At 42.3% G+C, this 18,336-nt stretch overlaps 2 protein-coding genes across 7 annotated transcripts in view; one reads left to right on the top strand and one right to left on the bottom strand.

Annotated features, from left to right (window-relative positions):
* Positions 1-4,966, bottom strand: part of LOC125534949 (putative disease resistance protein RGA3) — a 41,079-nt gene extending 36,113 nt beyond the window's left edge. For all 5 annotated transcript variants that reach the window (XR_007294563.1, XR_007294565.1, XR_007294564.1 and 2 more), the window contains exons 1-3: positions 4,771-4,966; positions 4,239-4,291; positions 15-4,151 (exon numbers count right to left, since the gene is read on the bottom strand). Coding sequence is in view for 1 of the 5 variants with exons in the window: in XM_048698006.1 (XP_048553963.1) it covers positions 21-4,118 (4,098 nt within the window). In the remaining 4 variants the exon portion in view is untranslated. The remainder of the gene's footprint in view (positions 1-14; positions 4,152-4,238; positions 4,292-4,770) is intronic.
* Positions 4,967-11,142: 6,176 nt separating this feature from the next.
* On the top strand, positions 11,143-16,705 carry LOC125540553. Of its 2 annotated transcripts, XM_048704168.1 has the most exons (9): positions 11,172-11,257; positions 12,111-12,166; positions 13,892-14,375; positions 14,471-14,627; positions 14,743-15,185; positions 15,277-15,397; positions 15,505-15,944; positions 16,037-16,190; positions 16,315-16,705. In XM_048704168.1, the coding sequence occupies exons 3-8, from the start codon at positions 13,911-13,913 to the stop codon at positions 16,169-16,171; spliced, it is 1,761 nt and encodes a 586-aa protein (XP_048560125.1). In that variant the 5' UTR covers positions 11,172-11,257; positions 12,111-12,166; positions 13,892-13,910; the 3' UTR covers positions 16,172-16,190; positions 16,315-16,705. The 2 variants fall into 2 exon arrangements, with proteins under 2 accessions (XP_048560126.1, XP_048560125.1); XM_048704169.1 differs by lacking the exon at positions 12,111-12,166 and having other exon boundaries at positions 11,143-11,257.
* The last annotated feature ends 1,631 nt before the right edge of the window (positions 16,706-18,336 follow it).

Here is an 18,336-nt window from a genome sequence, read left to right as displayed (position 1 = left end):
TATGTGTTTGTTACCTTGGATCATCCTCTTATGGTTTTGGGGATCGTTCCCAGCATCCACCTGCACTGGCGTTTTAGCACCTCGCTGCAGTCATAGACATCTAGCTTTTCCAGTGACTTGGGGAGGCCATCACTGGGCAATGACGAGACAGCAGGACAGTGGTTGATTGATAACATCTTGAGGCTGGTAAGGTTGCACAACCCTGCAGGGATTTGCTGAAGATGGTGGAAATGCCTAAACTCAAGTTTCTGGAGGGAGGAGAGGAGCTGAAGGGCGTCCTCTTGCTCCTTGCTGAAGCGCTCCATCCCTTCAGGCCCATACCCATGAAGTTTCAGCTTGGTGAGAGAGGAAGAAAGGAAGCTGCAGATGGGTGCAGCAAGGAGTCCAGCTGCGTCGTCTGTGCAAAGCTTCCGCAGCGTGGATGAAACAAGCTGTGTTGGCTGCTCTTGTCCTCCTTCAACATCCTCCAAAGCCCGTCTGGGATTTGGATCCCAATTAGCAAAGAATCCATGGCTGCCCCTGACTTCCAATTCCTTGAGCTGGCCGCCGGTGGTAAGGAGAGACTGCAGTCCCTGACATTTCAGGTCCTTTCCACAAAATTCCAATACTAATCTGGTAAGAGAAGAAAGGTTTGAGAGAGGCTCTAGTGTCCCCATCCCTTCTAGTTTCGTAAGCTCCAGGAATTGCAGGGAGGAAGGGAAAATGTGAGTGGAAAACGAGAAGGCGGATAGAAACTTTGGGCAATACTTTATGCTTAATCTCTGGAGGGATCGCAAGGCTTGGAGCCATCCTCCTCCAGGAACAAGAGTTGGCGGGTCCACCAGGACCAGCTCTGGGCATGAAAATAACTTCAATTTCTGTAGTGAGTTACAGAGATGAGCTGGGAAGAGCAGTACTCCATCGTCCTCTTCCTCCGTTGCTGCTGTTATTTCACCTCCCCCCATCTCTGGTGTTGTTTGTCGCAGATCCACCCCCACTACCAGCTGTTTTATGTTTTTACAATCCCGTATCTCCAATTTGGAGAGCTTTGGGAGGTGTGGGAAGAGCTCTGTCAATTCATTCCAACTATTACCATGTAAGTGGCAGATCTCGATGTGCTCAACAGGGAGCTGCCATTCCACATCACCCTGACCTCCTAGTAGTCCAGCCAGACCAGCCAGACCAGCTGAATGCTTTAAAATCAGTGTCTTCAGCGAGGTTAGCATCAGAAGGTGCTTCAACTCCAAAGGTGGGCATCTCTCGAGTGTCAGCTTCTCAAGACCTGTTTCTTTATCGAAAACTAACACTTGGTCTAACCTTTGCAGATCACCCCATCCAATGATTTCCAGTTGTGCTCCATGTGATGATTTTGAGTATGCAAACCTCTTTAGTAGCTTGACACCTTCAATCGAGACGCGACGCAAACTCTCAATCCAGGAGGTGGGAATCACAGACGAGAATTCTGGACAATCTTGTATCTCAAGCTCACAAAGATCCCCCATGTTCCGTAAAGAAGGGAAAACCTTCCAAGAAACACCATCAAGACGAAGAAATTGTAGAGCTTCAACAGCAAGCTCATCACCCAGCCATCTTGGACAAGTGGGGCCTCTGTGCCCTCTAATGCACAACACTTCAAGATTTTCATGTGGTCGAAGGCACTCAAGAACCATTGCTTCCACACCAGGCTCATCACTAGATCGCTTACTATCCCAATCCAATGTTAACCTCCTCAAGTATTTCTTCTCAATCAGTTTTGCTTGAGCTGCTTCTTTTTTTGTATGTATTTTCTCAAGGTTGTAGATGCCAAGCTCCCATAGCTTGGTCAGTGGCTCTAGTTGCTTTGGTTCAAATCCTTCTTTTTTTTTATTGACCCGAAATACCTTCAACTTTTCCAAGAGCTGAATTTTTCCCACATTACAAATATCATAATGAAGCTTATCATCTCTTGGGGTATAATAATGGCACAATTTTGCAAGGTTGCTTGTGTCTTCAGGAAAATCACCACTGCTAGACCATGACTTAAGATCTAGAACCCTTAGATGATAAAATTTAGAGATGTTAATTGGTAAACACCCTAGACATAGGAATCGTAGGTGGACAAGTCCTGAAAAATTATGTACCATGGACTCCACGGGATACTTCAGGAGGGGCAAATAAAGAACACGAAGAGCATTTGCTTCCCCGAGAAAATCACCAAATATCTTAGCAGAACCTTCATCCATTGCTCCAAATAACATCAGTGTTTGCAAATGTTCAACCTTCAATCTTGTCTTCAGTTTTTCCAATTCCCTCTTTAATTTTTGACCATTATATCCACCCAAGTTCTCTATGCTTATAGACAAGTGTCGGGTGGATGGCTTAATTTCTACCGATCCAACATCAGGGAGACGAAGACGAAGACAGTCATGTGATGCAACCTTCAATGCCAACTCATGCAGTAGGTCATGCATAACATACCGCAGACCACCATCAGTTTTATATTCTCTGAAAAATCCATGGATGACTAGATCATTCAAAATGCTCAGACCTATGCCTTCAAAGGTTGGGTTTTGATCAGAAGGTGTCAAAATATCTAGTCCGATCCATAGGCTGATGAGCTCACGGCTTCTGAAACGGTAATCTTCAGGAAATAATGCAGAATAGGAAAAACACCGTTGCAAATGGAAAGGGAGAAAGCCATAGCTAAGCTCCAAGGCAAGCATAATTCCATTGGACTGTTTCGCCCATTGTTTGCTGTTTAGGACCCTTTTCCAATGAGCCAAACTAGGGTCTGTCCTCAGTAATCTACCAACAGTCTTTGCTGCAAGAGGGGAGCCCTTCAGTTTTCCCATTATCTTATCTCCAGTGTCAAGCAAAAAACGTTTATCCCCTGGACATTGCTCAACATCAAAGACATATACAAGGAATAACTTCTTAAACTCTCCAGGTTCTAAACCGTTCAGTTCTTTTGGCTCTGCACTTTTCTTAACCTGGTCTGCTATTTCTTTTTGCCGAGTTGTGACTAGAATCACGGAACCCTTCTCTTGTGACTTGCCGAGTATCAACAATAGTTTTTTCCAGTCATCCACATCAGTAAACTGCCATATATCATCCAATACAAGTAAGAACCTTTTGTGTTTCAATCTGTGTTCAATCAGCTCTTGTGTTGTGCTACACCCATTCTCACCTTCAACCGCAAGGGTATCTTCTTTAATCTGCTCCAGCACCTTATCCAGGTTGAAATTGAACGACACACATATCCAAATCCTGACTGGAAAATGATTCTGCACTTGTTGGTTGTTATATATGTGTTGTATCATGGTTGTCTTCCCCATTCCCCCCGGACCAATAACCGGAAGCACGGTTAGACCCTTGTCACAGTATTGACCCTCGGTGATATCATGTATGATATTATTCATGACATGGTCCCTCCCATACAGTTTTGGCTCTGCACTCTGAGGTGTGGTGGTGGCACGACGCTGGGAAATGTCTAGGACAGTTCTGTGGCCACAAGTCTGCAGAATATCCTTAACATCAATACGCATAAGCTTTAGTTGCTCTACAGTGTCCTTCATCCTTTGGGAGAAATCAGCCCTGTTAAACTCAGGCATCGGTGTTTCTTGCGCAATGCCACGATCTTCATCACCATGAACATGTGGATGTGGGGAACATGAGGAAAGGAGCAGTTTACCGAGGCTGGGCATGCATCCGCTGAACTCCTGGATGATGCTGGTTGGCCTCTGCTGGAGCTCAGCACGCTGCCATGGGAAACAGTTGACCAGTTTGCCAAGAGCTTTGATGGTGTGGCGAGCATCAAAGGCGAGGTCGCGGAGGGCATCGTCCCCGTGCTGGTCGGCAGCGTCGTACGTGCCGTGGAGCTCGTCGTGGATGCGGAAGTAGTCCAGCTCGTCCAGCAAGTCCTCGGCATTGTGCGCCGAGTCCCACAACTTCTGCAGCATCTTCTCCGTGGCCAGCCCGGGGAGCTCCTTGGTGGCGGCTATTTCAAGCGTGGCCTGCACCTTCTCCAGTTCAGTTTTGAGGGCCTGGATGTTGAGGCCAAATGTCCTGGTGGCCGCCCAAGCCTCCAGCACGCCATCCGCGAAGGGGGCTAGCGCCTTGCTCACCACCCATTGTGCGGCGCCGAGGGCGGTCTCAGCCATCCCTTGGCCGGATGCAGGGATGGACAAGGGCGCCTGCATCAAGGAATCAAAAGGAAATCGATGGTAAACAGGCTGTTGGTAGCTGCAAATTAAAGGAGAGGAGTGTGCACTAGTACATACCTTGATGGTTCGCCGGTGATGGATGCCGCTGCCGCCTGCCTGATCTTAGCTAGCTGCAAAAGGGGGGTTGAGTTGGGCTGAGTCGTGAGAGAGTCCTGAAGTTATGTTGGTTTGAGAAGTCTGGCCAAATTATTTTTTCTTGTGAAAAGAAAACCTGGCTGATGATGCAGAGTGTGTGTAGTTTGGGCTAACGCAAGCAAACTGACGTAGAGGGAGAGAAGCATTGGTGGCGTGTTGGTACAGTAGAGCAGCATGGGATGGAATGGGCAGTCTGGCCCGGACCTTTTTCTTGTGCTGGGCTGAGAGCAAAGCTAGAGGCGCCGGCATCGCACATGAGCTCCGTCCCAACATACTTATTTGTTAGCATGCAGGACTAGTCCTCAGGATGATAAGTTGGATGGCAGCTGCATCCGTCCAATCTAGAGTAGTTTGTGCTATGACAGGGAGCTAGGTAGGTCGCGGCGGAACGAACCTTTCCATGGGCATAAGCATAAGCACAAGCACATGGTGGGCATGCGGGTGGGAAGCTGACCTGAGCCTGCGACGCTTGCTTCCAGCTCCAGCGACGGAGGAGAGGCCATGCCGATGCCGGCCGTGGAGCACAGCAGCCCCAAGGCGACGCGGCTTCGCCCTTGCCCGCCATCCGGTGCCTCCGTGCCGCCGTCGTCGGGACCGGAGCAGAGAGAGCAGAGGAAGGAAATGTTGGGGTTGGGCCACTCCGGTGCGATAAACTAGTTGCGGGGCCACTACGCCCATTACACACACACCTCAAAAAATAAACCCATTACACACAAGAACAAAATTGTCTAACAACGGCAAAGCGTCTCTGGTCGTGCAACGGTTCTAGGCGGCACGACGGAGCGTCTTCCACTCCCCTCCTCCCTCCTGACGGAGTGTCGTCCGGCGGGGTGGCGTGTGACGGTGTCCCGGCTAAGGGGCCTCTCACCACGTCAACTCCCAGCCTAGTTGTCGTGTACAAGACGCTGGATGCATGGAGGATTCTACTTCCTAATACATAGATAACTAGGATCCATGTAACCTAGGGTCCCTGGTATACTATACAAACTGGGGTCTAAGCTCATAGACGGAGATCAACTTACAAATTTCTCGGTACCTTGTACTCTGTACACATCCAATGCAATAGAAAACAAGCATGACGTAAAGTCTTATCTCCTCGGGAGATCCTGAACCCGGGTAAACTCTGTGTCCATGTTACCATCAATCATGCCAAGACACCTAGCTTAGGATACCCTACCGAAGGATCTGCCGGATTTAGCTCCGATAGTGGCAAACCATGCAGGTCCTGCTAGGTGATTCTCACGGTTCGATGGTAGTCTATATGTCCATTTTGCATCATTATTTTCTAGTGTTATTTACCCTTTTTAATGTTATATTTTTGACTTTACGATGCAATTCTAATGCCTTTTTCTCTCTTAAAATGCAAGATACATCAAGAAAGTGGGATTATCGACAGCTGAAATTCTAACCTGAAAAAGCTACAATAGAGATAGCAATTCTCTATCATGACTAGTTGCGGGACCAGGTACATGGCCTATCACTAAATGTCGCCATGCATGCGGGTACCCATCACACACACACACACACACACACACACAATGTCTTGCATTGCTATAAACTATATTCTCTACCAAATATTAGTAGCTTCGTTCAAAAAAGAAAACAAATAAGTACTCCCACCGTTTGAAATTACAAGATGTTCTAAACCTTTGTATTATGGAACTATATGATTGAATTGTGTATTTCTTATTCATCATTGTTTTATTTATTTAATCCAATTTCCAGCTGATATATAATTGCACTTTGCACTTTAGTCCTTAAGTCATATACTTATTTGAATTGTGATACAAAACTCTAAAATTACGCAAAGGTCATACCCAAATTTCTAATATGGTCAAATTCATCTAAGTTTAATTGAAAGTTTAAATTGACCCCAAAATTGTATGCACGAATGCAATGCACAACAAAAAACAAATCCCCGCCTCTTCTGGACTACGGGTCATTACAAGTGAGCATGTCTTGGGAAAAAGAGAGAGTGAGCATAAAAAGATAAGAAATTATCAATATAGTAGTAATGCATTCATTGGTAGAATAGTGATGCACATGAATGCTGGTATAGTCATGATACCGAGATTAACTGATAGAAATTAAAATTTATTACTGGTTCAAAAAGGCATCGACTCATTAGACAGGACATATAAAAATCTTGTATGCAAGGCAAATCAGTTTTCACATAACTAAATGAGATCACGATTAACATAGATTAAAGTTCTCATGACATGCATCTGTAATGAAATGTGAATTTCTGTCCGTGCCCATACGGTATAATTGGTGCAACAAATCCAAATTACAAGTACCATGCCTTGAACCTAGGTGGGTGAGAAGGCATCAGCCCCTTCCCACCACTAGGATATGCCTTAGTCTGCTTCTGTCCGATGTGTTATTGTACGTAAGGCATTAAGTTATGTTATCGCCATGGATATGTTTGTTTAGTTTCATGTTTGATCTGTCTCTGCCCAAAGATTAAATCATTATGTATGAATCTCTTACTTACATGTACTTAGCATATGCATGGAGGTTATTCCTATACATCTTTTTCTTCGAATAACAAAGTGAAAGGCTAACCGAATTACCCTCCCATCTCCGTCTTGGGTTGATAAAGCTTATTTGTTAGATTTGGCTTTCATTTGCTTTGTTCCCAAAATGGTTTACTACCGTCAGTCTATGGAGTGGTTTACCGAACGACAAACAATGCAAAAGGAGGGTGAAAGCGTGTGGCCCGCAGCATGCCGCATGAACCTAGTAGAATGAATTTGCTTGCAGAGCAAACATCGATTTCCCATGGCATGGAGGTAGCGATCGGTTTATGGGCTTTTGCTTTGTTGGGAACGTGGACTGATTGGGTTGGGGTATTTGGGAACAGTAGGACTAGCTAACAGGCTAGAAGGAAATTACTCAGCCTCAACATGTTCGATGGATTTCTTAGTTAACTAGGTAATTTCCTGTTGCAATATGGGTATAAATATGAAAGTGGTTCAACATCAATCATATATATACGATCCTCATGCTCATTAAGCAACATTGTTCGTTTTTAGCGTTAAATCACTCTTCTTCTTCCTGCTAGAAGAATGAATAGACACCTGCACAGAGAAGCACAACAAATGAATGTTGGTCACTGGTTTCGATGGCACTTATAGCCGGGAAGAAAGGACGAGAGACTTGCTACGAGACGGCGAAGAAGCCTCGCCCCAACAACAAGGGGGCCGAGGCGTGGGCTCTCTGGTTGGACCCATCAGGCTCCAACTCGGAGATAATAACCCCCACAGGCTAGAAGCCCAGAGGAACGATGTCAACCAGCCCATCCAGAGCCCGGGTGACTCCATGAGCGAAACATTGAATCCACGACGACTTTATCTCGCCTTTAGGGAACCTGCAGGATGTCTCGCTGAAGCAGCTACAGTAGTCGGGCTGGCCTATTTCGCGCACAGTTAATAAAAATAGAAGAAAAAGGGGAGAATGAGGGATCAGGAAGATAGCGAACGCTGTTAACCATTGCGCCAGTCGACTGTTCGTGTTAAGTAGAGGCGGCGCGACCTACTTGAAGCAAGTCGAGCCGATTTTCTCCAGATTTTCCCTTTTTTGTTTTCTTTTGTTTCTTTTCTATTTTTTTTCCTTTTTTCTTCCCCGATTATTTAATTTTCCTTTAGTTTTTTATTCCGTTTTTCTTTGGTTTATTTTTTTCATTTTTGGTTTTCTTGGTTCTTTTGTTTTTCATTTATACAATTATCCGTATATGTCAACAACAATTTTCTACCGTATGTCTAACATTTTTTCAATACAAATTTAACATTCTTTTAATACATGGTCAAGATTTTTATACACATTTTAAATATTTTTTAGATGATTGATAAAGATTTTTTTTAACACATGGTCAACATTCTTTCTATACTTTTTTTAACATTTTCCAAATGCTTGATTAACATTTTTCAAATACTTGTTCAACATTTTTTAAAATGCTTGAATAAAATTTTTTATGTACATAATAAAAAATCATATTTTTTTAATACATGGTCAGCACTTTTTCTATACACATTTAACATTTGTGAAATGGTTGATCAACATTTTACAAATAATTGTTCAATTTTTTTTTCAAATGTTTGATTAACATTTCCATATACAAGATAAAAATATTCGTCTTTTTTAATACATGAGCAACATTTTTTCTACACATATTTAGCATTTTTAAAATACTTACTCAAATTTTTTTGAAATGCTTGATTAACATTTTTATATACATGATAAAAGCATTTCATCATTTTTTTATACATGGTGAAATTTTTTTATACACATTTAACATTTTTCAAATGCTTGATCAACATTTTTCGAATACTTTTTGAAAAAAAAATCAAATGCTAGAATATTATTTTTTTAAATACATGATCATGTTTTTTTATACATTTTTTGTATACATCATAAACATTTTTTATACACATTTGGTATTTTTCAATTGCTTGGTCGACATTTTTAAAATGTTTTTTATAGAGTGTTTTTGGAATATATATTTAGAATATTAAAAGTATAAATAAAGTTAAAAAACAAAGCAAAAAACGAAAGTCTGGGCCGACCAATATCGGTCTCCCCTGTAGCGACTCGCTTAAGGCCAGATATAGGGGCGCCCCATCGAATCAGCTGTGTGATTTTTATCTTAGCAATTTTTATTTTTTAGTTCAAAACAATTTCCGTTATTTTTTCGTGTGCTCGTTACTTAGCTCGATCATATAGAAGTCTTGAATAAAGGTGTTCCACACAAACCACTTTGTTCCGTCCAATTCTTTTGCGTATGATTGCTGAGACACGCACAGGAACTGCTGCGGAAAGTTTAGATTAATTTTTTCATGTCGTTTGTGCATAAGAGTGTGATTCTTACCAAGAAAAATTTGGCAAAGCGCAGGTGGAAAGGTAGTAAACGTTGTTGTTTCTTTGACCATGAGGAAACAATTCGACACTTATTCCTTAATTCCCAACTTGCCAAGCTCATGCGGCCAACAATACACGAGTCCTTTAACATACCTCCACCTAATAGTATATCAAATTTATTTGGTAATTGGTTAGGAAGGGTGGAGTGCATTACTTTGGGCTATTTAGAACTGTCTGAACGATTGTGTATTTAACAGAACAAATATTCAAAAGTTCTATAGGTTATCTACCGAGCGTCTGGATGAGTCCATACGTGGTCATTACTACACCATGCAAGAGCGAGGGAGCTCATGACCTTTGGGTGGAACCGACGTGCTACGTTTAACCTGCTTAGATGACGGTCCGATAATAGGGTATTTGTGTAGGCACAGTGGCTTATTTTACTGGTTGTGGCTCTTTGTCCTGTTTATACTCCCCCCGTCCCAAAATTCTTGTCTTATATTTGTCTAGATATGGATGTATCTAATATTAAAACGTGACTTGATACATCCATATTTAGACAAATCTAAGACAAGAATTTTAGGACGGAGGGAGTATTTTATTTTACCCGACTTGTTCTTGCACTTTGATACTTGGATCATTTTAATAAATGGTTGTGTACATCGTTTGATGCAGAGGCCCGAGATAATCCTCCTTTTCGAAGAAAGCACACAAGTTGGTTAGAAATCACCCAAATACACAGGAAAAAAGGTTGCCTATTGTATTGCTGCTCTCGCATATTTAGAACTTGTATGGTCCTTGTTCGTCCATCTTTATACAATATAACTTCGTTATGCTACTGGATTTCTGGCCGGTTGACTCGACAAACAAGAAATGACAGGCGCTTGTAATAAACTAGGCCCTTTTTAGTTAAAATTTCAAATCCTGGGGGGTTTGCCATAATCAAACGTGTATTCTTGGAAGTTTCATGAAAATTAATACCGGAGTGCCTGGGCAGCTCAGCGTCACATGGGTTGGATAAGTCGTGCAGATCAGATCACGGAAAGTTTAATTAGTTTAATTAGGCGCCGTGATTAACGCTTGAGTCTAGTGAAGCCGTCTGTTTTTGTGTACCTGGGGTTCATAAGATATATAATATACTGCTCGTCTTGGTAGAAGCACGGAGTCAACTTTCTTACCTGACGTTGTATACTAACTAAATCAACAACTTGGCAAACTAAACTATCCGCGTTTCAATGTGCTCGTGGATGGAGGGAGGACATAGTGAAGTGTGCACATTGATGAGTGTATAAACTGCACGTGCATATACTGGAGTAGTTGATTACATTGGCCCATGCCCATGGGAGATTCACCGTGTGTTGCGTGCTGCTGCCAGAATGCACATGCATGCAAACGCGTATGCTCTCCCTAGAATCAAAGCCTTAGCTTCCTTGGTTGGCGAGGCGAGGTGAGCAGTTGCCCGATCGAGAACCAAACGCGCCCTTAGTTATCGTCAGTTTGTCCTGCTTGTGGACAGATCGATTTGCTTCTGAGATAATAGGTCCATGTCTTAGAATTTTGTCAGTCCCGCTAGAACTAAAATTTGAAATGAAAATACAAGATTGAATTGGAATCCTTTTTGTGTTAGTCTCATGAGATGTAGTACTTGATGGAAGACCGATCTTCACATACATACATGCTTATTTGCTGGCCATGGATAGAGGGAGATGATCACCGTGTAGATTGATGAGTGTAAATTGCGTGCTACCAAAGTGCACATGGATCCTGATCTTCTTATAGGAAGGTGTGCACATTGATGAGTGTAAATTGCATGCACATGCCTATACTAGTAGACCGTGCTAGATTTACCGTGTCTTGCGTGCTACCAAAGTGCATATGGATCCCGATCGTGGTGAGGCAAACAGCTGTGTCAATATTTTGTTTTAGTTATTAGCTACAAGTGGAGTACACCTCCTCTGCAACTCCCTCTATTTAAGAGCAGCTCGATATGGATCTAGCACCACACTCATTTCGTTCACACAAACACACAGACACGCGTGCCCCGTCCCTCGAGCTAGCTAGCAGCCGGCTATATCAATCTCCAGGTATGTATGTCCAAGTGCTGCAACTCTTGCCTGCTAATCTCTTCTGTATACTACTTTTTATATCTTGTTCTTTTGTTGGTTACTTCAGAAATGCCCGTTGTAGGCGTCCTCATATATGTCAATCTGTTGCGAGGTAGGTCCTGATATAGCATGCGTTGATCATTAAACTATATCACAAATGAAAATCACTAGCTAGGTAGTACTATTTTCAAAAACTATCCTTTCAAACTAGAACCAAACAACTTCACAGGAAGCAGATACAGCAATGGAAGTAGAAACTATGTCATAAATCTACTACTAGCTAGCTTGCATGAAGAAACAAGTCCACGTAATCAAAGTTTGCATACCTTTTTTTTGTGGGAAAAATCTATTCATCAACTGTCAAAAAAGGGCTGAAGTAAAAATTACATCTAGATCCCTAGACCACCTCGCGACGACTACATAACATGTAGGATGCCTTATATGCCGGTAAAAAATATCGCTAAAGAAAAACTTTAGTTAACCCCAGTTTTTCTCATTTCTTAATCACATGTCACCTAACTTTTATTTAATTGTGCAAATTTCAGCAAAACTACAGGACAATTTCTTTGCAAATTAAAATAGTTTTTCTGTTACCATCCAATAGTATTAGGTGAATAGAGTTTTACTATATTTTACTCGCTACATGAATATACAGCTCATACTTCTATATGATAAACATGTAGTTGACTAATAAATATTAATCCAGGCCAAAGTAACATCAAGTGCAAATATGTCCATTAGCAAGATATTAATATTAATGAGCATATTGTATATTTCCTTATTTAACACCATGGTTTAATTAATTATTATTACCTTACTTTTTTGTACATAGAGAAAAGTCTGCATTGACCCCCACAAACTTGTCGACAACCTCATACCTTCGAAGAGGTAATAAATCTACTAGCCATTGAATTGCAGAAATCAAATGTTCGCATTTGCCGGGACCATCTCAGAATTTCTTTCAAATTAGAACCAAACAACTTGACAGGAAGCAGAGCAATGGAAGTAGAAAAGATGTCATAAATCTAGCTAGCTAGCTCGCATAAAGAAGCAAGGCCACCATAAACCTTTCTGGTATTTCTTGTGTTTTCTGTATCGTATTATATATATAAACGTTAAAGCAAGTGTGTTGTGTTGACAAAGAGAGCGCAACTGCCAAGTTAATATGGTATTAGATGACATGACAAAAACACTTTAGTTTTAAATTTAAAGAATGTACATGTGTCACTTACCTGCTTAATGGAGAAACATTTTCATCTAAATTAATTTTTAAGGCCGCATCAACTTCTCAATGTATGATCTATTTAGACCATCTACTACCTCCGTCCTGGTTTATTGGTCTACATTGTATTTTGTGCCAAATCCTGACCATAAATTTAACTAACAAAATGTTAATGGATGTGAACAAAAATTATATCACAACGACGATATAATTTTTGTTCACATCCATTAACATTTTGTTAGTTAAATATTTGTTCAAATTACAATGAGGACCAATAAACCAAGACGGAGGTAGTACATTTGGGTTTAGAATTTTTCCACAAAAAAGTGTACGTCTATCTTCCCAATACACTTAAAGTAAAAAAAAAGCTTCTCTCTCATCACGCGGTAATCAAGACCAATTACATTCTACACATGGTCTCCTTAATTTCTACATGCACTTAGCTCATCGGGGTTGGATAATTAAAGAGGACAGAGATGGTGGCTTGCATCTTTCCAATGCATTTTTTACTTCATTCCATAATTTGTCCTAAAATTTCTATATGTACACTTTTCACCGGACGGAGGGAGTAGCTGAGAATGAACAAACATATTATTGTACAAGATAAACCCCAAAGCATTTGTGTGTAGCAAGAAATGGATTTTCCTGATTGCTACATGAAAATAATACGCTACTTGTTTAGTGTGAATGACAATCAATATATCCTAGAGGGCTCAGCTCATTATGTATCTTTGGTCTTATAAGGATCTCAGATGGTGGCGGCACGTTCACTCTTAGGGATTACCTCTTAAGTTGCTAAAATTATCATAGATTCATGACCTTTTGATTAGTTAATTATTGATGTAGTTTTTTTATTCGCATAAAATTAGGGACTGCAATGACACACACAAAATTCATGCAAGAGCATACATTTAAAACATAGTTCTCCCTCAATACCTTTTTTATAAGGTTTATTATTATTATTCAAAAGTCAAACATCTCTATCTTTGACCAAGTTTGTTGGAAAGTATCAACATCTACACTATCAAATCTGTAATCATTAAGTATATTTTCATTTAGTAATATGGACATTTATAGTTTGCTATAAAGTTGGTCAAATAGAAAAGTTTGATTTCAAAAACATACTAATAAATATGTGTGTGTGTGGGGGGGGGGGGGGGTTACAAGTTTACTCAGCAGTTCATTCATAAGGAAACTAAGGTCAATATAGAAAGAGGTGGTTGTGAATATAAGAACTTGTATCTTCTGTGCACTTACATTTTTATGTGCAGCTACGTACACACATTGATGAAAAATTACATATTATGTGTGTCTGTGGCTCTCTTTTTGCTCGATTTCCCTTACACATGAGTCAAAAAAAGTTGACACACTACATCTACACATGCATGCAGTTAATTCCCATCACCCACTATGAGTGAACCAGTGGATGGACGTACAGAGAAGGTGCCACTGGCCGTGGTGATTGTGTATGCATTTGACTGCACCACATCGACACCGGACTGGTATAAGGTAGATAGTGTCTTTTGGTTGGTTCAAGAGAAGCTCACCCGCATTAGGGGTAGCAGCCTCGGCTACGCATATGTCATGTCAACCCCTAATACTTACACGTCAGATATGAAATCAGTTGACTCTGCTGAGATAAACGGAAATGGCTACAAAAGTAGCCCGTCCTGGAAAAGGACCGCCTGTGTCAAATACATGACAGGACTCTATGAAGCACATAGACTAATCAAAGATCATGGGAACATGAATGCAATCATCTTGTTCTTTTCTGATGGGTTGGTCAACAAAGGCGACTTCTTTGACGGAGCTGAGGACTTCCTCTCCAGTGTGCCCGTCTACACGTTTACCCTCGGCGGAGATGCATATAACCATGTATGTATCTGACTTGAGCTAAGCCAGTCCATATAATATATATTTTTAAAAATAATTAATTTCATTTTTATCTATATCATGTGTATATGCTACAGGGTCTTCGCACCATTGCAGCAAATTCCCCAGGCGGGATGTTCAGCCCCCTCCCTGTTCCGGACTTGCCAAGCCTATCTGTGCCCTTCTCCCAACTCTTGGATAACATCCTTAATGATACCACGATGCACAGTGAGAAGAATCCTAGTCCCACTTCAGGTATATATGCAAAACCATCCGATCCAATCGCAATATAGGAGTATTCCCTAAAACATGCTTCCTAGGAAACAAACATATGATTGACTGAATGATGAATGGTCAATATTATGTGCAGGGAGGTGGCCTTTAAATGTAGTGATTGTGTCGGCATTTGATTGCACTACCTTGACACCGGCTAGGGACAAGGTGAATCGTGAGGTTTATTGGTTGGTGCAAAAGAAGCTAACCCAATTTGTGAATAGTTGCCTTGGCTACACATACGTCATGTCGACCCCTAACATGTACACATCTGAGATGAAACTAGTTGACCGCACAGAGATAGAGGCAAATGGGTACACAAGAAGCTCAGCTTGGCGAAGGGATTCATGCAAGAACAACATGGCAGCTGGCCTCGTTGAGGCACATAGACTGATCAGCGACCACGGGCACCTGAATGGCATCATCTTGCTCTTCTCTGATGGGTTGATTAACAAGGGCGACTTCTTTGATGGAGTTCAGGGCTTCATCTCCAAAGTTCCAGTGCACACATTTACTCTTGGTGGAGATGCATATAACCAAGTAAGTATTTGACCAGATTTACTCTAATCCAAATTATGTCCATCTTATTAATCAATTCAATTTGCGCACATATCATGTGTATATGCTATAGGATCTTCTCACCATCGCAATAAATTCACCGGGAGGCACGTTTCACACCCTCCCCGTCCCGGAAAAACCGAGTCTATCGGTGCCTTTTTCGAGGCTGGTGGATACCATCCTCAGTGGCGCAGGTATATGTAACAACAAATATTCGACCCAATCTGAATTCAAGAGTAATCATAATATATGCTTGCTAGGAACATATATATAATTGAATGAATGGCATATTGATTTGTAGGGAAGTGGCCACTAGACATGGTGATTGTGTATGCATTTGACAGTACCACCTCAACCCCAGATTATAAAACTGTGGACAATATCTTTTGGTTGGTGCAAGAGAAGCTCATCCGTCTCGTGGATAGCTGCCTTGGTTACACTTATGTCATGTCAACCCCGAACACGTGCACGTCTGATATGAAAATAGTTGATTCGACCGATACAGAGTTAAAAGGCTACAGAAAAAGCCCGTCCTGGAGACGGTCCGCCTGCACGAAGAACATGGCGTCTGGCCTCTCCGAGGCCCACAAACTGATCAGCTACCGTGGACACTGGAATAGCATCATCTTGCTCTTCTCCGATGGGCTCATCAACAAGGGGGACTACTTTGATGGAGCCAAGGACTTCGTCTCAAAAGTACCTGTCCACACGTTTACTCTCGGCGGAGACGCGAACAACCACGTAAGTATAAGATTGGAGATACACTAATCCAAGTTTCATGACAATTTAGTAATTACATCAACTCACTCATGCGCGACGCCTATATGCTATAGGTTCTTCATGCCATGGCAAAGAATTCCCCTGGTGGGATGTTTCACCCCCTCCAGGTCCCTGATAAGCCGAATCTACCGGCACCCTTCTCGCAACTGCTGGACAACATCCTCAACGGTACCACGAGATCCACCTAGTCCAAGATTCCCTATTCAGGTAATATCAAACATCATTATATATTCTCCGCAAAGAAAATAGAGTAGTATATATTAACTGGCTACATATTCATGAGTGTGCCAATAAATGAATGGTTACTGATGTGTGACGGACATTCATGCAGCTAGGAGAAACAAGGAGGGGCACGTGATGATGAAACCGCCCAGCAGTTGCTGAGGCTGCGAGTCGTCGCCACCTTTGCCACCAAGCCGTAGCTACTCTACCTCCGCCATTTCGAATCGTCACCACTCTCATGGCTCACCTACATAGCAATAAATTTGTAATTTAAATTTTCGGCCCGTATCGAATACGGCAGTCCTAATTTTCTTCTGCATAACTTTTTTTTCCAATAATAATGTATTAGTTGCATGAGTTTCCTTTGGTTTTCTTGTAATCACGCTTTACTCTATCAAGTTTCCCCTTAATTTGAACCGTGTTCGCTAGAACTCCATACATACAGTTCTAATATTGGTCCGATAGGGTCAAGAATGATGGTCCATACATACAGTTCTAACCTTGTTTTGTACTTGCTTGCTGCTAACCGCAACCATGACAATTTTTACTTCTCAGATTGCTATTAATTTCGAAGTCAGCGCCTTGGCGTACATGTTAGGTTAGCTAGCTGCTGTCTGGCCAAGATGAACATCAACATGTGAATATAAAATGGAGTCAGCTAAACCAGCGCTGAGCGGGTGGTCATGCCAAGAAATTGACTAGCAGAGGAGAGATTAACGCGGAGTGATTATTTCCGCACAAATCACACGCAGACGAGAGATCTTGGCGGCCGCCGGGATACTAGAAGAGAGAATTATACTTTTTCTCCGTTTTTATTTTTATGATAAAAGCATATCTTTAGTTCCTTAAGTTTACAAGAAGTCCACATCTTGCCCCTCAACTTTTTTGGGATGAATTTTAGTCCCTCATATTTCAAAACAAAAGGCATTTTGTGTAAAAAGAAAGAAGGGGTAAACCACTGACATGTCACCGGTTCTGGAATCCCACTTCAGGTGGCCGTTAAATTAGCTCCACTGGCATTTCGTCAATGCTACTTTTTATGTCTGTGTGGGGTGTGCATTCTGGCAACACCTTGTGCGCCGCCGTGTCACTATGCATATAGACTCCGGCCGGCCTCTTGCCGCTTACCAGCACCCACCACGATGTCGATGCTTGGTTCCTCCCCTGCCGCTCCTGCTCGCCCTTGCCGGAGCATGTTCTTGCATCGGCGCGGACTAGGTAGCAACGACGACGACCATCGCCTCTGCTTCGCCATGCACCAAACCACGCCTACGCGGCCAAACACACCTATGGCCGTGGAATCTTGCATCCCCGTGTGTTGGCCTGTGCCACTCCACTCTCTCCTCTTTCCTCTTCCTATCTTTTTATGAGTGCCACATGCACAAAGACAAGCTCCCGCTCCATGAAAACTGCGTCCGCGCTAAACCTGCTCCCACGTTTCTCCATTCGCCTTCTCTGCATCCGTTGAGCGTAGCAGCGTTGCCCCAACATGCCATTCTCACCCCCATTGCCGCCTTCAAGCTTCACCATAGACGTCGTCCATGGTACATGGCCGTGCGCCCCTATAAGTTGGTCACTCTAGCCTCTCCCATCTTGCTACCCACCTTCTAAACCTCCCGATTGAGCCCGAGCGAGCCAAACCCCTCCCAAAACCCTCATTCTTTCTCTCTAACATATCTATAATTTTTGATTGTTTCATGCTATTATATTATCAATCTTGTATGCTTTATATGCAATTTTATATCATTTTCTAAAACTAGCCTATTAACCTAGTGGCCAGCGCCAGTTCCCGTTTTTTCCTATTTTATTGTTTCCCAGAAAAAACCATACCAAATGAAGTCCACACACGATGAACTTTACGGTGATCTTTTCTGGATTAGAAGGGACCCTAGAAGCTTCGGGGGCAGACCAGACGCCGCACTACAGAGGCACAAGCGCACACGATGCGAGCCTATGTTCTTCTGTTATGAGAAACAATTTTATCGCCGCCGCAAGCATCTGTTCTTCCGCAATCCGCCGGTACACTGCCGAAGGGGGGAATCAATCATGGAGGCCATCTTCATCAACCTTACTGCATCCATGATGTTTGATCTTCAATACAATATTCTCTTCATAGATCGATTCATTGTAA

Source organism: Triticum urartu, chromosome 2 (genome assembly GCF_003073215.2).
Source record: "Triticum urartu cultivar G1812 chromosome 2, Tu2.1, whole genome shotgun sequence".
Classification (NCBI taxonomy): domain Eukaryota; kingdom Viridiplantae; phylum Streptophyta; class Magnoliopsida; order Poales; family Poaceae; genus Triticum; species Triticum urartu.
Note: the sequence above shows the minus strand (reverse complement) of the source record. Positions and strands in the feature narration are given on the sequence as shown.

What these genes read in the sequence shown, in the direction of transcription:
- LOC125540553 (XM_048704169.1), top strand. Translation starts at nt 13,911, where the DNA reads ATGAGTGAACCAGTGGATGGACGTACAGAGAAGGTGCCACTGGCCGTG. An exon ending in GAATCCTAGTCCCACTTCAG is followed by an intron (nt 14,628 to 14,742) that starts GTATATATGCAA and finishes TATTATGTGCAG; the next exon opens with GGAGGTGGCCTTTAAATGTA. An exon ending in TACCATCCTCAGTGGCGCAG is followed by an intron (nt 15,398 to 15,504) that starts GTATATGTAACA and finishes ATTGATTTGTAG; the next exon opens with GGAAGTGGCCACTAGACATG.